The sequence below is a fragment of the Camelus dromedarius genome, chromosome 16, assembly GCF_036321535.1.
Source record: "Camelus dromedarius isolate mCamDro1 chromosome 16, mCamDro1.pat, whole genome shotgun sequence".
Classification (NCBI taxonomy): Eukaryota; Metazoa; Chordata; class Mammalia; order Artiodactyla; family Camelidae; genus Camelus; species Camelus dromedarius.
The window spans coordinates 8,310,003-8,329,360 of record NC_087451.1 but is presented as its reverse complement, the minus strand read 5'-3'; the positions used below and the strand labels follow the sequence as shown (position 1 = coordinate 8,329,360).

The 19,358-nt window shown below is 42.0% G+C and overlaps 1 protein-coding gene across 4 annotated transcripts in view; it reads right to left on the bottom strand.

Moving 5' to 3' along the window:
* Window positions 1–19,358, bottom strand: part of TOM1L1 (target of myb1 like 1 membrane trafficking protein) — a 50,071-nt gene that overhangs the window by 10,604 nt on the left and 20,109 nt on the right. For 3 of the 4 annotated variants that reach the window (XR_004141859.2, XM_031468108.2, XM_031468107.2), the window contains exons 8-11: window positions 9,483–9,616; window positions 5,128–5,188; window positions 4,614–4,731; window positions 3,245–3,341 (exon numbers count right to left, since the gene is read on the bottom strand). Coding sequence is in view for 3 of the 4 variants with exons in the window: in XM_031468108.2 (XP_031323968.2) it covers window positions 3,245–3,341; window positions 4,614–4,731; window positions 5,128–5,188; window positions 9,483–9,616 (410 nt within the window). In the remaining variant the exon portion in view is untranslated. Of the gene's footprint in view, window positions 1–1,061; window positions 1,431–3,244; window positions 3,342–4,613; window positions 4,732–5,127; window positions 5,189–9,482; window positions 9,617–19,358 lie in introns of those variants that run through there. The other variant, XM_064494949.1, reaches the window with a different exon arrangement.

Here is a 19,358-nt window from a genome sequence, read left to right as displayed (position 1 = left end):
AAGTAAAAAGATAGAAAAAGATATACCATGCAAACACTAATCAACAGAAAGCCAGAGCGGCCCTATTAGTATCAAAGAGAACATCAGGGCAAAGACAATTACAAGGGACAAAGAGGGACATTACATAATGATAAAAGGGTCAGCTCACCAAGACAACAATCCTGAATGCATATGCACTTAATGACAGAGCTTCAAAGTACATGAGACAAATAACTTTACATAACCCTTCCTAAAAGTATCACATACTCTATGATTCTATTCAGATGCTATTGTCAAAAAGACAAACTATAATAATAGAAAACAGATTGGTGGTTGCTGGGATTTGAGGGTGGGAGGGTGTGACTATAAAGAATCAGCTTAAGACAGTTTTTTGCAGTAATAAACTCTATTCTGACTGTAGTGGTAGTTTCATGAATCTATATATGTGTTACACACACAAAAAAGGGTCAATTTTACCACTTGGAAATTTAAAAAACAAAATTAAAGTGCAGAAAAAAAAAAAGATATCAGGTACTGAAATCAGACCCACTTGAATTTGAATTCTCTTCCTCACTAGTTGGACAACCTTTGGCAAGTTAATCTTCCTCAGCCTTGGTTTCTTCGCTTGTAGAACGAGAATGATGGGGGTACTGACCTCAGAGGACTACGAGAAGCACTAGTAGGTAACGAGTAAGTATCTCTTGTTCTTCTTAGCCTGTTGCCTGATCATAAGTGGGCTATAAATATGACCTGTGACTTTTCTCATCATCATTGTTGCTTTTCAAGGATCCCTTCTGTTATAATTCTTTCACTCATTTGTTCTTAGACAATAAATAAATTAAACTGCAAACACAGAGGGGTGGAAAAGTCTCAAGACCATGAGATATTTTGATGGCTGATTTTGCCCTTATGTGTGATCTCTGGCATATGATTTAACCCAGATTCATACCTTAGAGTTCATAACTTTAGTGCTTCAATTTCTGACACTAAAAAATGACTAATTATAGTTTCACTCATGTATATGTTTTTTTTGAAAATCCAAAAAAAAAATACAAAAAGCACAGTCTAGAAAACAAGGTATAGACGTTCTGACACATTATCTTTTATTCCAGTGAATTCTGAGAACTAGTACAATTATTTTGATATCTGCATCTTGGGTAGACAAGCATATAGTAGGGTTTCCAGTGATCAGCCAATCACTGCTTTATGATTCCCTGGAGATGCTTTTTAGAACTAAAGATTCCTGCTCCTGAATCACGGTTTCTGAGAGCCAGGAGTTTTACTTTTTAATAGTTATCCAAGTGATTTTTACGCACTTTAAAAATGAGCTCCATGAGATTACAAATTGAAGTAAGCAGCTATTAGCTAGGATTTGATCTTTCTGTGAGTTTTACACAGACATTTTTTGGTAATGGGATTTCATCCATATGTTCAATCTTTCCCAAGAAGAACTGCAGGATAAAGGAAAACAGAATCAGCTACTTGAGACCACACTGTTTACTGAGCAACTTGACTGGACTTCTGCCTACATCTCAACATTTACTTGCATAATAGAAGTCAAGACCAGAGGTAGCCAAGCTAAGGTACCGATCCAACTGGGTGGTTCATGAGACAGCCACTGCCACACCATCACGTCCAAGCATGTGAATCTTTCCATTTTATCCTCCCTTACACTTTTTTTTTTTTGCTTTTTTCCTTCCCAGTTTGACTCTCCTTTCTCTTTCCCTCCCTGTGCCCCACCCCCTCCTTTTTAATACAGGAAAATAGCTAAAAAATATCTAAATCCACTGATGTAAAAACACAGCCAAGATACGCTGTTGAGTGAAAAACAAAACCAAGGTTCAGAACAGTGTGTACAGTATGCTGTGCTTTATTTAATAAAGGAGAAATTTTCATACGTATATTCACCTAAAGACACTTTGGAAGGATAAATAAGAAACTAACAAAGGGGTTACCTGGGTGGGAGCAGGTGTAACACATGGGAGGGCAGGATGGGGGTGGGGATGAGATCAAGCATTGTCCTTGTACATCTTTTTATATTTCTCTGATATCTGAATTATGGAAATGTAATGCCTATTACCAAAAATACATACATTTAAAAGGAAAAAAATATAATAGGCTTTGATGGAAGGTAAATCCAACTTCTGTTTTTTCGCTATTTAACTACTCTATCCTGCCTCTTCTGTCCTTACGTAACCATGCTTTTTTTTTTTTTTAGCTTCTTCTGCATCTTTCTTACGTTTCTCTATGAGACATAAAGAGAGGAAAATATTAGCCTATATTATTTCCACTTTCTTAAACAAATGCAAGATAATATACACACACTACTTCACTTAATGATAAATATATTGGTGATTCTACTCCCCAGCTGAAGGAAGTTTGAGTTGTTTCCAGTATTAGCTATTGCCCAAATGTTGCCAAGAATGATCTTATAAAGACTTTATTTTGCATATGTGAGTATAAATTCCTCGAAATGACATTGCAAGTTCAAAGGTAAATGCACTGATAATTTTAACAGATGTTGCCACCTGTACCTCGTAAGAACTGCATTAATTTTGTGATGGTATCTGTTTCTCCACCATCAACAAAGCATGTTAACAAACATGCAGACTTTTGCCAATCTATGAGTCTTATTGAAGTTTAAATTATATTTCTGTAACTTTAAGTAAGGCTTACATCACTGAGCAAAAATACATTTTTAGGTCATTTGTATTCTTTTCTGAACTGTAAGTTTATCAGACCTGCTACTTAATAAATATATGAAGCTGGGCAAGTTCTATTCCCTGAGTCTCAGTCTTTCATCCTGTAAAATGGGAATAATAATAACAGCGCAGATCTAAGAACTTTTGCAAAGACTAAATGAAATAAACAAAAACAACTCAGCAAAGTGCCTGCCATCTGTATGGCCATTTCTGTTCCCCCCATTTTGTCATTTATTTTCCTTACCCCCTATTACTACTAAAAAATAAGAGAAACAGAAAATTTATTGAAGGCTTACTCTGCATCAAGTGCTATACTAGGAGGTACATACAGCATTTCACAGAAGCTTTGTAAGAATCTTAAGAGTGTATTTTCAGAAGAAAACTGAAGGCTCACGGTGGTTAAGTTTCTCATCCAAGGTCACACAGCTAACAGGAAGTAGCACTGAAATTTCAAGTCAGTTAGGTATGAGTCCCAAGTCTCTACCTTTTCTATTACATCATGTTTTCTTAAATATGAGGAATCAGAGAAGGTATCAGTTCTGGAATATCACTGACATACTTACAGGGGTGTTTCTGTATTTTCCAAGGCTAGTAAATCCACCTGTGCGTGAAGACTGGGTTTCAAGTTGTTTGTTACAACAGGACTTGGAGAGCTGAAATCTAGAACACAAAATGTACTTGTTGTTTGGCTTTAAAACATGCTGTCAGTCAGCTGTTCTGCTGGATTTTCTACAGGTAAAAAAACCCACCAGCACCAAATTAAAGAGATAGAGGCAGTTCTGTACTACAAAATCATGAGATTTTCTCAAACAGAAATTAAAAAAAACATCATTTATGGCAAATGGAAAGGGAGAAATGCCCTGCCACAAAAAGAGGAAGTTGCAAAGGTAGCAAATGCTATTGTATTGGGTTTTCTAAAATCCTAAGCTGATTCAGAATGGAAAGGATTTTATGTCTTGTTCTGCCAAGTCCAAAAGTAAAAAGCTATGCTACATACAGAACTCTACTCTTAGCTCACAAACTCTTAACTTCCCATAAGGCATCCTTCCTATAAGACACTATCAATTAGGTAATTATCCCCCCTCCACCGAAAAATGCCTGATAATTCAAGAAAACTCTTCAACGTAACGGACTCCCACTGGTCTAAGCAAGCAGTCAACATTTTAGAAATGGGGGAAGTCATCAGAAAACCATAAACTGAGTGATACTGAATATTTTGATTCGGAAAAACCTGCTAACATAAAAGGAGAACAAATTGATTTTAACTTGGCAAAAAATCTGGATTTCCGCATTTTTCATCATCCTTATTCTGTAATTTACCAAAACGCTCTAGGAAGAGTTGCAGGAGGTAACAAGTAAGATAGATAAGGGAGGTAACCTAAGACCACGTAGTACAGCACCATTCATTCACCTTCGCAGAAACCCATTAAAGCAACCACCGCTCTCACTTCGGGGCTGGGTGGCTGAGAGGTGGCTGAACTGGGATTTCAACTTGGACATCTCTGACTCAAAAACCTGCGTTTTGCCCTCTACATTTCACCACCTCATGTTCCTGATTCTCTCTGTGTGCATCAAATATTCCCTTACCTGAAGCTGTAGTATGCCAGAGAAACCCAAAGATAACAGTGTGGGTTCACAGTAGGTCTACCTCTTGGCCATGGAGTTGAACAAGCTCCATAAGCAGGCCAGGTGAACTCTGAGATTCTAAGCCAGCGCGATGAGTTTCAAGGACCTCCTCCCTCAGACACATCCCACTGCTGTACTAGGCATGACCCAACCACCTGCCAAGAAGTAATTACATCTCCTGATACAGTTCTCTGATAGTCAGACTGACTTCAGTCCTTCTCAGGTTGCATTTAATCAAGAAACCAAGGAGAACTGTTTGACATCAAGATCTTCTGCTGGTCTGAAAAGGCCCATGTGCTTATTTACTTAAGTCTGAAAGCTGAGCATTCAGGGTGTTGAGTTCTCCCAGAGAGGCCCTATGCATCCGAGGGATAGGACTTAGGTCAAGGAGATCAGAGGACGGGGCAGAAGGTTCACTGGTAGTCTGAAAACAAAGCAAACAGAAAAAAAAAATTAGAAAAAAAGTGTCAGGCAGTTTATCATACCACCTTTCTCCCCAGAAACTTCCTTTTGGAGAAAAGAAGATCCTACTTGGAGGTATCGTGAGGGAAAATTCTCCACTCAACGGGCAACACTAGTACTAATCACATCTCAGCACTGACACGGGTTCCTGCTTAATTAGAGAATCTTATTACGACCTCTCATCACTAACTCAATACCATCAAGTTATTAAGGCAACTATTCTACACTACCAAAATTGCTCCAAATCATAAATGCATGTCTCCTCTTTCTTAAGACTTGTTTTAGATAAGCCTTGCTCCTTACCATACAATTGACAGAATTTTCAATCGTTTATTTTATAACATTTCTATTCACTTACATTGGCATCTTCCCTCTGGTTCTTATTTTGCTCCAAAATCCTTTGTTGGTTTCGAGTAAACCTGTTTGAATTGAAAAAAATGCAAGTATTTATAGAAGAAAACAGATATGAAAATGCTGTAATATTTAACAAATTACTAATACGCAAATATTTAGGAATAATCAGCCTCATCCCCAATCAATTCTCAATAAAGTACTTTAATAACTTTTCCCCAGTTTACAAAGGTAATAACACCTTTAGAGAAAACACTGAGAGAATAGACAAATATTAAAATTAATAAATCTATCACCTAGATATGGTCCTCATTAACCATGTGATGTATGATATGACATATTTCCTTCCAGTATTTTTTCCTGTAGATTAATGTATTTTAAACTTAGTTGAAATTATACTTAACATAATTCTGTAACCTAATCCTATTATGTTGCGAGCATTTTTTCTAGTTACTCAGAAATACAACTTCTGGTGGCTGCATATTTTACCTTATGAAAGCATCACATATTTAACTATTCTCCTTATTCTCAAATATTTAAGTTGTTTCCCATTTTGCCAAAACTATCAAAGATTATCATTTCCCATAAAATTCAAATACACTTAACATATTTTCACTGTTTAACCTGCATTTTTATGAGACATTTGACACCTAAAAATAATGACCTTCTACAACTTTGTTTTAATTTTTACATTGCTCATACACTGTGGGTAAGAGGAGGAGCACTTAAATAAATAAATAAGAGGTTAGGTTTGAAAGAATAGTGAAGTGAAGGTGGAAATCCAAGGTTCAAGTGTCAGCATTACTACTGAGTAGCTGTAAGACCACTCATGTGATTCTCAGTTCTCCATCTGCTCAAAAAGAATGGCAACATTTGAACCATTTCCTCAGAAAGTTATTCTCAGGGGCAAGATACAGATAGATAATACAGGTGGTTGAATGTGGAAATGCTTTGCAAACTAACAGCTGCTTTAGGAACACAGAGTATTACTATTATGACACACGGACTCCATGAACCTGGGCACTTTGAAGTCTAAAAGCTTACAATGAATTAGAACATGGACTCAGGTTTAAGGATTTTTCCCTTTCTAATACATGCGTTAACTTCTTCCATCTACTCCTAACATTGGCTTCTTGCATGCTAGTTACATGTAAGGTATAAACAACCTTCACAATCACACCTTGAGTAACACACTTCTGTTTCCTCACTTGCACAGGTATTTCCTGGATATGACAAGCGGAGACTTTGGGGGGATGGTGAAATAGGCATGTGGGATGGATGTGCATCTCTGGGGAACAGAGGGCCAACTGTGATAAGCAGAATGATGCCCACCCCCCCCCCATAGAGACCCACATTCCAGTCAGTGGAACAGTGGGTTGGGTCAGAAGGCATATGCAGTGAAGGTTGCTAGTGACTGGACTTTAATAGGGAGATTATCCTGGACTATAAAGATGAGCCCAGTGAAATCACAAAGGTCCTTAAATGTGGAAGAGAGAGACAGAAGAGGAAGCAAGAAGGATATGAGGTGAGAAGGACCCGACCAGACAACGCCGGCTTTGAAGATGGAGGAAAGGGGGCAGGGACCCTGGGAAAGTGGCATAAGCCACACAAATTAAGGAAACAATTCTCCTCTACAGCCTCCAGAAAGGAGCACAACCCTGCCAGCACCTCGATGACGGCCCAGTGAGACCCATTTAGGAGTCTTACAGAACTGTGAGAGGTACACGTCTGTTATTTAAGGCCACAAAATTTGTAGTAATTTGTTACAGCAACCGTGGGAAACTAATACATCAGACTAGTATCTAGAAGTGAGAATTTTTCTCCGAATCTTAGGATATGTTTCTGTCTCCCAATTTATGACAGTTGCTTTTGGCACACTTGGTCTAGGCTGAATCAGAAAAAGCTGTTCACAGAGGTAATCCAATCTCCTGGTATCTAGGCCAAATAAACACACATCCCTCCCTGGGAGGAAGCTTTTAGAAAGTGGTCTTGTGGTTTGTAATAGAATTCTTCATAATGAAAACCAGAAGTCAGCACTCTACTGAAAACTTCGTGGTTTTCTTTAGGTATTTTTTCCCCTTACAGAGATCTATACCAAAGAGAATGAAGGATAAGGTTTGTGAGAGCTTGCTCAGAGCTAAGAGAACATGGTCACTGGGTTCACATCCCTTGGTGCCCCATCATCTCTTTACACAGACAGCTGCTACCCCTGATAGTGAGACAGTGAAGGAAATAATTTATTTCATAGCTATTGGTTTACTTAGTCAATTCTTGTGGTTCATTCACAATCAATGGGGAGAAAAGTCTCAACAATAAATTAAAAGGCTCAGTGGGACATTCATGGGGAGAAGGACAAGAAATTAACGAGTGTCACGATGCGCCAGCACTCAGATAGGTGCTTTTATATATATTTAATTCTCAAAAGCAAACAAATGAAATAAACACACCCCCTCCAAATGGGTAGTATTACCTTCTTTAATAAACAGAAGGAAAACCTAGGTCTTAAAAGAGTTAAGCAATTTGTCCAAAATCATCAGCAAGATTTGAATCTGGGTCTGTTCACCTCTTTCCCTGCATTACACTGGTCCCATTATGCATCAGCTGGTGGTAAACATGGACACTAATTCCCAGTATTTCTAAACAAAAATGGTTCCCCTATGGGTATCTGGAAATGCTACCTTAACTAGGAGGAACACCTCTGATATTTAGTGAGTAGGGGTCACACAAGGGAAAACTGTCCTACCCACAATGATAGGACATTGTACTACCACTCCTATTCAAAACAAGGATCTAGAAAAAGTTGGGGGATCTCAGAGGTTCCAGAATACCTAAGCCAGGAAGCCCTAGGGATAGGTTTGGGAAGAGACCAGGAGACGGGCCTACAGCTATGTTATTATAAAGCAATTTACATTAAGACTGAGGAGAAGGCCACCTGTCAGTCAAAGCTTGACGCTGCTGCGTGGGGCTGGGTGCTGGGTGCCGGCTCTCTCTTCCAGTCTGCTAAACATCCCTGTAGCTTCACAAACTCTATGTCCTCTTGCTCTGCTCCTTGTTGAGCCAACTCCTCCTCATCCTGCAGTTTCGGCTTAGCTGGCATGTCCCCATAGACGCCTTCCCTTCCTCCTCCCGACCTGGATTAGGTCTGGCTGTGATTATCCTCACCAAACAGACCTCCCTTACATTTGAGTCACTGTGTATTTCACTTTCCAAGTGTGTACGTTTATATGTATGATTGAAGGTGTTTTCCCGATCATAGATCATAATAGATTATAAGACTATTACTCTGATAAATGAATAAATGAATTAGAAACAACTTAAATGCCTAATAAGGGAACTGAGAGAGAAACATGGGCCATTATGCAGCTACAATATTGGTTTAGCAAAGCATTTAAACATACAGGATATACAAATGCTTGTTATGCAGTGGAGAAACAAAAGTATATGTTCTTTACATGACCATAACTATAAAAAAGTTCAGAAAAAAACTAAAATGTTAGAAACACAATTTTAAGTAGTCAACCCTCCGTATCTACAAATTCTGTATCTGTGGGTTCTGCATCTGAGGATTCAACCAACCTTGAGTTGAAAATATTCGAAAAAGGAAAAAAAACATCCAGAAAAGTTCTAAAAAGGCAACTATTTACATAGCATTTATGTTTATTAGGTATTATAATACTCTAGAGATGATTTAAAGTATATGGGGGGATGTGCAGAGTTATATGCAAATACTATGCCCTTTTACCTATGGGACTAGAGCAGCCATGGATTTTGGTATCCTTGGGGGGTCCTGCAACCAATTCCCTGCAGATACCGACAGATAACTGTATTTATTTTTGCCTTCATACTTTTCTGAGCAGAATTTTTTTTTTAAAACACTCTATGTTTATATATAGGTTTTCCTCACTGGTTACTCCGGTTTCGTATACACTATTTTCTCCATGTAAACACCCTCCCCTCTTCTCTTTACCATTTCCATGTTGTCCTCTACCTCAAACTTAGGAGGAACCTCACTTTCACTAAGATGCTTTGTTTATACCCACTCTGCTGAGAGCCTATGCTGTGCTCAGCGCAGACGGTAGTAGGTGAGTGAGACCCAGGCCGCCCTGTCACAGGTGAGCACTGCTTACACCGCCCACGAATGCACCTTGCACCACTCGGGCCCATGCTCACTCCTGCAAGCCGTACCACAGGCTCCCAGGAGGCCAGGGCCAGGATTCCCTGCCTTGGGAGGAAGGCGGCCATGTCCAGAACTTGTTCTTGCCCTTTCTGACGTCCACCTGTAGGCATTCTTAGGACACTGCTCAGTGCCTGGTGGTGGCACCAGCACCGGGGGAGGGTCGGACAGGACGCACCACTGCTCACCTCTCACACCCAAGGATGGCGTTATTCAAATCCTCATTCACTTGAATCAGCTCAACAGTGACATCCTCATTCTCCACCACCACCAGCAGGTCCATGATCCTCTCCTGCATCTCCCGACCAGTCTTATAAAGTTTCTGTCAAAGAGAGGAGAGACATTTCTTCTTCCACGCTAGAAATGTAACTGATTTGCCAATGTGACTACTACTGTGACCACCTCCACACTGAGTCACCTATGGGAAATTACCGAAGTGTTTCACTATGGACATGAGACAGGAGGGAAGGGGGCAGGGCACAGCCATTCAAGGAATGATGCGGCAATTAACACCAAAATGGTGGAAGATTCCACTCCCAGTAGACCTTGAGGATTAAGATGGAGGAAGGCTTGATTTCCAGTAGAACTTGAGCTTCATTATACGCTCACTGTAATATATGAGCATGTTAAATAACATGCCCACAGGCGCCATGACAGTTCCAAGGTAACCATAAAAGGTCAAAGAGTGGGCGGTGGCCCAATTCCTAAGAATCCCAGCCTCTTCCCCAGGGTAACTGAAATGGTCCTCTCACTTTTTAGCAGATGAAGCTACCGAGCCCATTAAAAAAAAGCAACACCACCTCGCGGCCGCCTCTCTTGCTCCCTCCTCCTGGAGACAGCCCATACTCTGTCTATGGAGCGTGTACCTACTTCTACTTTAACCTGAGCACCCAACCTCCACACCTCATGGTCTTTCTCTTGCCTTTTATAACAGACTATGCAGTATGTATCTCTCTAAATAAATCTACCTTTACTCAACCGTGGCTCACACTTGAATTCTTTCCTGCTCGAAGCCAAGGACCCACACTTGGCGGGGCACATCCCAAGGGCTCAGCCGAGACCTGGGACATGGCCCTCCTCATGCCCCACATCCGTTTTTCCTGCATCAGACAGCTCCTCCTGCCTCTATCAGGAGGAAATCAGACTGATATGTTCCTCTGACAGTCAAAGCAGGCATGATAAGGACAATAAGGCACACTGCACATAACACTGGACTAGAAATTAGAAGTGGTGGGCAGGAATCCTACACTGCTTATTAGCTGTGCCACATTAGGGGAAACAAAAATCAAGGTTTTCCAACTCTCAGCTTACTCACTTGATAAGTGAAAAATATACTACTCACCACATCTACCTCAAGGGGTGACATAAAAATCAAATGAGATGTGTGTAATGAGGAACTCTATAAAGCACCACATAAAACATAAAATGCTATTGTTATCTGTGGTAATGGAAGAAAGTAGTAGTTAAAATGCATTTACAGCAGCATAATTTTCCTATTATGTTTTACTTAAACATGTAAAGTTTATAGTTACAATATCACATTCCAAGGTAAACTGAACCATTAAAAAAACAGTTATCAATACCCTCCTTATTTGGACTGCCTAAGACCACTGTATTACAGAAGACTCCACTCCCCACAAAAAAACATCTTTTTCTCGTAAGCATCAGAGGTGCCTACAGCAGACTTACTCGTTCAGAATCTCCAAGGCTGAGAGTTTGGGAATTCACATTTTCTAACAAGCATCTCAGAGTGTTTCTTATGTGCACTGACGTTTGAAAACGGCTACCTTAACAACTTACTTTCTCCTAGGCAAACTTCCAATAAACCTGAGGGGCATAAAACTGGTATCAATATTCCTTCAAACCCCCCTTGGCTAGGATTTGTCCATGCAATAGTACACTGACATCAGGCAAAAACACAAGGAAGTTCCCCTTTCAAAATAACAGCAGCAGAACTTGCTAATTCACAGCACTATTACATTACCTGATCTTCCCCCTCAAGAAAGACAGACCTGCTGAAAAATGTATGCTTCACAGAACTGTTAAGAATCTCAAACAATCAATCTACTGCAAGACTTCCTACAGGAAATCTCCAAATAAATAAATCTAACCATCACTAGACTGGCATTTACACTCAGAGGTAAAGGCCAGAACACCCCCACAAAATCTTAACAAAAATATTCAGAAGACAGAAACAAAGGAAAAGGAAAAAAAAAAAAAAAGTGAGACAGACAGATGAGACTCTGGGTTTTTATACTCGCGTTGTGCAACCAGAAAACCTGTCCTGGTTCCTAACATGTGGTCACTGTCAGCAGCGGTTGACAAACTTTTTCTTAAAAGTCCAGATGTTAAATATTTTCTGCTTTGTGGGCTGCAATGGTCCCTGTGGCAACTACCCAACTCTGCCACTGCAACAGGAAAGCAACCACAGACGGTATGTAAACCAATGGGTGTGGCCATATCCTAATAAAACAAAGTCAGGGGGTGACTAACTCTGGAAAGCAACCACAGACGGTATGTAAACCAATGGGTGTGGCCATATCCTAATAAAACAAAGTCAGGGGGTGACTAACTCTGGCTCACTTACGGCCCCTGGTCCAGCACAAAAAGAGAACAGACTTTAGACTCCGTAGACCAAAGGCATCTCCCATACACGTACCTGATACGGGATCTGGTTGAAATTTTAGCTTCAGCTTATGTCTTCATCTATAAAACAAGGATAACAACCACCTTGCAGGACTGTTGTAAGAACAGAAAATGATGTAGCTGAAGCCCCAGCAGGCAGTCAGCGGGTGTATTATGGGTGCTAAGGAGGCATCACCAGAAGCATAGCTGACCAAGTAACATATTTCTATAACATTTGCGCCATTACCTAGGGTCCGATATTAACCAAAGGAAAAAACTAGGAGCAGCATTTGTTAAAACCTCCACGATGAACGAGAACTCTGCCTTTGTTGTTGCGTCCTGAGTGTACAGAACTGTCCTCCTTCTTGCTCACTGGCTGCCCTGCGAGAACAACGTTGAGATCAAGGAAATACGATGGCTGTTAGATGTCTGTGACAAAAATGTAGAAATTAATTTGAAATGAATTTGCAGCCAACACCAGCAGCCCCCCAGTCACATGAAGACCGCTGCTCTGCTCTCTCAAGAGACAGATGGAAGGGGAACATGAAAGCAGGACCATATTTCTCAGCAGGTTTGCCAAGCAGAATCTGAAAAACCTCTTCAAAAGCCAGCCCACTCTGATCTCTGCAGCTGATGTCTGCCTCCAAGGAGGGCCCAGCCACCTGGAAACAGCACAGATTAAGCACCACGGACCAAAAGGATGGGTCAGAAGTTCCCCACAGCAGACACCTGCAGGACTGTGGACGTGGGGAGCCAGGGGGAGCAGTCAGAACACGGAGGAACAGCTGTGGGCACATATGCCCATCACGGAGCCCCCAGAATCGCCTCCCTTTGCACTATATCAAAGCAAAGGGAGGCTTTGAGGTTAAAGTGAATTTAATAATCAATTCAAAACTCTCTGGAGCAAAACACAAAAGAGCTCATTAAGAGCTTACTCTTCTGACATCCAGATGGCTCCCACTCTCTCCAGAGCACTCAGGTATCAAGGAAGAAGATTCTTGCACAATTTCAACTCCAACTGCAATTGTCTGACATTCCCCAACACAGGGCAACCCAATAAAAAGAAAAAGTACCTGAACATATGCCTTGTAAAAGGAATAAAAGAAGAAATGTTTATGTGTTTGACACCTTCTCTGGAAATGCTGTCTGTCTGGCACTACTCCCGTTACACATTTCCTCTCCCCCAAGACCTCCCATCCCGACAGCAAGAGACCCCGAGAACATCCCTATCCACTCAAAATCAAAACTGCCCCTACTCACCCTAAAACCGAACTTTTCTCAGCATCACATGTTCTGACAGTCTTATTCCTTTGACAGGCCTCAGCTGAATGAACGATAAATTAACTGTTAACACGATCCTCCAGAAAATCATTAACTTATTAGACCCTTTCCAACTCTTTTTCCCAACCAAATATTGTCAACATCTTCAATAGCTTCTTAGTCCTTCCTTTTGTGCTAAATCATAAATTCTTCAAAAGAGAATCAGTCTATTCAATTTAACAGACATTTAATGAGCTCACTCAGTGTATAAACCATCTACTCTACATATGCAGAGTTGTGGGGAGTTACAAGCAGAGGTCTTGGCTACTGCATTTAGCCAGCTTCCAGCCTAGATAGGGAGCTAATACACACCCACATGGAAAGACGATGGTTCGCCACCTACGCTAGGCAGTCAGTCAGTCCTGGGTTCAAAATGAGAAATGAATGCTGTACTGGCTAGAACATGGCCTCAGGAGGACAAGGCTTCACTCTGCCCCATCAATCGCTCGCCACTGGGGGTACAAATCATCCCCTTTCTGAAGCAGCAGCCTCATCCGTAAAGGAAGGGAGATGGTCTCAGTGGCACTGAAAGTCCCTTCCACTCCTAACACCTTACCTGTCTCTGAACGGGAAAGATAGTAAGAGTGGTCAGGGCAGGATGACTTTCTATTTTACCCTCAGGATTTTTTCTCAGCTGGTTATCAATTATTCTCACAGGATCAAATTTTAGATTCACGTGATTTCAAATTCCTCCAATAAATTAAGAGTAAGGCTTTTTCTAGTTGTGCTTTCAAAATCCGAGCTCACTTTATTCTACGTAAGACTAAAACATTCTCTTATCCCATGGTCCCACTGGGTCTAGGCAAAAACAAGCCAAGACTGAAGTGGGAGGTACCAGGGGAAGTCAGTGGTTGAGAGCCAAGCGCACAACGCCCAGCAAGCAAATGAGAGAACATGCAGCCGACATTCCACTCCTGTGACCAGAGCAGATCCTTTCAACTCACTGCAACGCTCATTAGACTGGATGCAGCCTGAGAATCTTTGCACTCCACTCTGGCAAACTAAAAGAAATCCGTTCTCTGCCCTTAATGAAGTTCAAAGTCCAGGAGCAATAGCAGTGGTGGGGAAAGGTGTCCTTCAGCAAAACTGTTTTACTGCCTGAGAGTCTAACAAAGAGCAGGAGCCCGTGAATTTAGCAGGGCTTCAGAATCTAACTGTACAGCATGGACTGGAGGAATGGATCCTGGATTTCAGACGGAAGGAAACAGACAGGGGAATAAACAGAACATTGCAAAGAAACAGAACAGCTGCTGGAAGATACGTGCCAACAGACGAAACAAGAAGTAATTCCAAGTACAGGGGCTGCTTTTAAAGTTAACAAATTTGCATATGAGACGCTGATCACTGGTTAAAGTACACGTACAAGAAGAGTCAAGAAATTTTTGAGTGGAGACTTCCCCTAAGGGCTGGACACCTTCCTTTTGCCTTCCTGATCCACCCTCCACACTCTCTGGCCTGCTCTGTGCCCTGGGGAACACACCACTAGGACCCCTCTCGCTTCTGACGGCTCAGCTGACAGGACACACGGGCAGGAAATGGGAGAAAGGAGGAGAGTGAGGCCTGGATATTTATTGTCTTCATTCCTTCCAGCAAAGGCACCACTAACTCTCCAGGCTGCCGTCCTCATGTGATTCCTTCCACCGGGTTTGGCAAGTTTCCTCTTGCTTATTCATTCCTAGGGACATTAGTTAACAGCAAACTAGCTGGGTTTCTCTGAACCCTGTGACATCTCACTAAATAAACAGTACCTTGATTAAACTCTTTTCAAGTTACCCAAATAGAACGTGCCAGCGGTTTGACTGATAAGCCCTGTGAAAAACAGTATGATACCAACACAGGGATAGACAAACAGATTAAACCACGAGAACAGCCTCTGGAAAGATGTCCTTGGCATTAGAATACAGAATGTGACGGAGAGGTGCTTAAAATCAGTGGAGAAGGTATGAACTGTTAGTAAATGTTATTTGGACAACCAGCCATCTAGTTGAAAAAAGATAGAGGAAAAATCTCTAACTCACACTAAAGCGAAAAGATTTTAACTTCAAACCACATAAAATCAAGGGAAATCTGTTAAAGTATTAAAGATATTTTCATTGAGTGATTACATCCTGCAGCACCGCTCTGGGAGCAGAACCTGAGCAGTGAACAAGACAGGGCTGTGAAACTTCCGTTCTAGCAGGAAAAGTGTCAGAGTGCTGGGGGGAGAATGAAATGGGGGCGTCACAGGAAAGTGGCTGACTTAAGACTGGGGGGCCAGAGAAGACCCCTGGAAGGAGGTAACACACTAAGATCAGAATGATGAGAAACAGCTGGTCATTAGAAGACAGGGAAAGCATGAGAGCCAAGGGTGAAACAGCTCCCCAGCAAGAAGGAACGAACTCTGCACATCCGAGGAGCAGGAACATGGCGGGTGTGGCTGGACCCAGAAGAGCACATGAGCTATGGAAGGAAAGGTAGGCAGGAGCAGATGGAGACGGGCTTGGCGGCCAGAGTAAGAAGGCTGGGTTTTACTCCACTGGAGGGTTTCCAGCAAAGAACAACATGATCTGGTTCACTTCTTAAAAAGCTATATAGAGCACAGGGAAACATATACAAGATCTCGTAGTAGCTCATGGTGAAAAAGAATGTGAAAATCAATATATGCATATTCACGTACGACTGAAAAAATGTGCTGTACACCAGAAATTGACACAACATTGTAAACTGACTATAACTCAATACGATTTTTTTTTAAAAGCTATATAGAGATGCTGAATATCATTAGTCATCAGGGACGTGCAGAGCAAAACTGTAATGAGATACCGCTTCACACATACTACGTGGCTATAAAAACAAAACATAAGATAACCAGTGCTGACGAGGAAATGGAGAAACTGAAATCCTGTGCATCGCCGGTGGGAATGTAAAATGGTGCAGCCACTGTGCAGAACACTCTGGCAGCTCCTCAAAAAGTTCAACGTAGAGTTTCTATGTGACCCAGTGATGTCACTCCTAGGCACATACTCAAAAGAACACAGGTATTCAAACAAAGGCTTATACATGAATGTTCACAGCAGTATTACTCACAATAGCCAAAAGGTGGAAACAACCCAGTGTCTATCAACTAATAAATGAATAAACAAAATACAGTATATCCAGACAATGGACTAGTGGGCCGTAGAAGGTGTTACAACGTGGGTGAACCTTGAAAATATGACAGTAAGTGAAAGAAAGCAGACACAAAGGCCACATATTTTGTAATTCCATTTGTATGAAATATCTGGAATAGGCAAATCCACAGAAACAGAAACTGGAAGAGTGGCTGCCTGGGACTGAGCGAAGGCAGGAACGGGAGAGACGGCCTCAGAGGTACAGGACTTCCTCTGGGGATGATGAAAAATTCTTGGAACTAAGGGGAGGAAATGGTGATACTATGAATGTACTAAATGCCACTAAACTGGACACTTTCAATTGTACACTTTAAAATGGTTAATTTTATGTTCTGTAAATTTTACCTCAATTAAAGGGGAAAAAAAAGCATCCTGAGAACCTGCCTGATAACAAAATGCCCAAAAATGCTGGACACATTATCAAAATATTTTAATGTGCATGCCTAAAATGTTCAAAAAGGCATAGGAAGTTGTCTGAGGCTGAAACCCAAACAGGATCTGAAGATATGAAAGAAAATGAAGGCATAAGGGCCAGAAAGGCACCTTTCTGTCAACCCTAACGACCCTGAGAGGCAGGAGAGGAAGCCTGGGGCCTGAACAAGGTGGCGAGAAGGGTCAAAGACCTCACGTGCAGCTGGCTCATCGGAACAGCCCACACGTGAAATAACAAGAAACAGACATGTTGGTCTTCGCCCCCTTCCTGACGGGGCCCCTAAATCTCCTGGAATTCCCTGGGTGACAGGAGCATCCTCTGTTCTGACGAGGCAACTCCTGATAAGCTCCTAGTTGGCAGCCGTTCACCAGACAGACGGAAACACGATTAGCAGCCTGGAGCGTCTAGCTCCACCCTCCATCCTCCAGCAACGCGAGGTGGCTGGAGATTAGAGTTAACTGGTCACGCCCACTGATGACGCCTCCATAAAAATCCATAAACTACAAGCCGGGTTGGGAGAACTTCCAGGTTAGTGAACACAGCCATGCGTCAGGAGGGTGGTGCACCTCAACTCCATGGGGACAGAAGCTTCTGCGTTTGAGGCCCCTCCAGACCTCACCCTTTGTACCTTTTCACCTGGCTTTTCACCTGCATCCTTTGTAATGTCCTTTACAATAAATCAGTAAATTTAAGTTTGTGTCTCTTTGAGTTCTGTGAGCCATTCATGTAAATTATCAAACCCGAGAAGGGGGATGTTAGAATCCCCAGTTTATAGCCTGTTGGTCAGAAGTATGGGAGACCCAGACTTGCAATGGGCATCTTAAGTGGGGCAGCTAACCTGTGAGATCTGGTGCTAACTCCGGGTAGTTAGTGTCAGAATTGAACTGAATTGTAGGACACCCAGCTGGCCTTGGAGAACTGGTTACTGTGGGCAAAAAGCCCTATGTGCTTGGTGTCAGAAGTGCTGGTTGTGAGTACTAGGAAAAATACAAAGTTTTCCTTTCACTATATAAGTCAATAAGCTAGAAAAGGCAGCTCAGCCCCACAAAGGAAAATGGCAAGGAGAATAGAGCTTCAGCCTCAGCTTTGGAGGGAGAGAAGGAACATCCATATTTTTCCTGAGAACTCTAACAGCCTTCCTGCACCCTCATCTCTCAGGATAAGACCCCTGCCTTCAAAGTTTAAAAACCCTCATGAGTGCTGGTCCTTTTTCCTCTGACTGCTGAGGTCCCAGGTTCTCTTGGAAACCGTGAGAATATGAAATCCTTTTTCTCTAGTCTCATCGGTGACACTGGAAGTCTCCCGCTCCTGGAGTTAGGTGCTGGGACAGCAGAAGACAGATACGGCTGTCTTCGCCTTCCTGTGAGTGCCCAAGACCCATCCAATCTCCCTCTGATTTTGAGGCTAGCACGGGCGGCTTACGGGGAAAGTCACACTGGAAGGGTCTCTTTCTCCCGGGTGGGGCCGTGTGTACCTCAGCTGGTCTGATCCCACTTACACTACTGGACACTGAATATTCTCATATTCTGGTCTCATGATGATCTGTCTAGTTTCTCCTGTAATCCTTGGAATTTACTCTTATTTTCACATTTTGTGTCATTTCAAGGGGATTTGAGGAAGAAGAGGTAAATTATTTTAACAAGCTAAAAAAAAAAAAGTCATTATTAGCTAGTCTGGGTAAAAAATAGTGTCTGTCTCCCAACTCTCACAAGGGATTTCAGATGCTTTTAGCACTCCTCCCCTCGGAGTGTGCCCAGCGATGCCCCTGGGACCTCAGTGCCTCCCACCTTGCCCCCTACCCCAACTCTGATGACCCCCTGGGCTCATACTGAAGCTTCCAAAAGCCCCTGCTGACCGGTCACATGGGGGAAGCCAGGCAGGGAGCTGGCATTATCTGGGGATCCTGATTCCACTAATCTGAATAGTTTAGACAGTTGTGAGAAAATATCTGAAAAAGTGCAAACTAGAGAATTACTTTGTTTCTCCATAGTCTCTCTGCTGGTTTCATTTTTAGACCCTTGAATCAAGACAGGTAGTTTCCTTGTAAAATGACTATAACTCAATACAAAAATGTTAAAAAAAAAAAAAAAAGACAGGTAGTTTCCTTGTCCTCTATTTCCACAGATTTCATCACATTATCTTAGATGGACTGCACTGGGGTAGGATATTATGATATAAAAAGAAATATATATTTGGTCTTCATCCCCAGTTCCTAGCACAGAGCTTCTAAAAACCCTTGGAATTTCCTGAGAAGTAAAGGATGAGAGGAGCATCTTTCGTGATTCATAATAAGCCCCTTTCCACCAGCCAGCGTTTACGCCAGTGAGGGGAGTCTTGGAGGATTAGGGGCTGGCTGCCAGAGGAACCAACCCTGTGATTAGAAGGTGGAAACCTCAATCCCATCCCCCAACCTCCAGGAAGGAGAGGGGCTGGAGATTGAGTTTTCACCAATGGCCAATGAATAAATCAAGCCTTTGTAATGGAATCTCTAGGAAACCCTAAACTCTAGGGTTCAGAGAGCTTGTGGGTGGGGAACA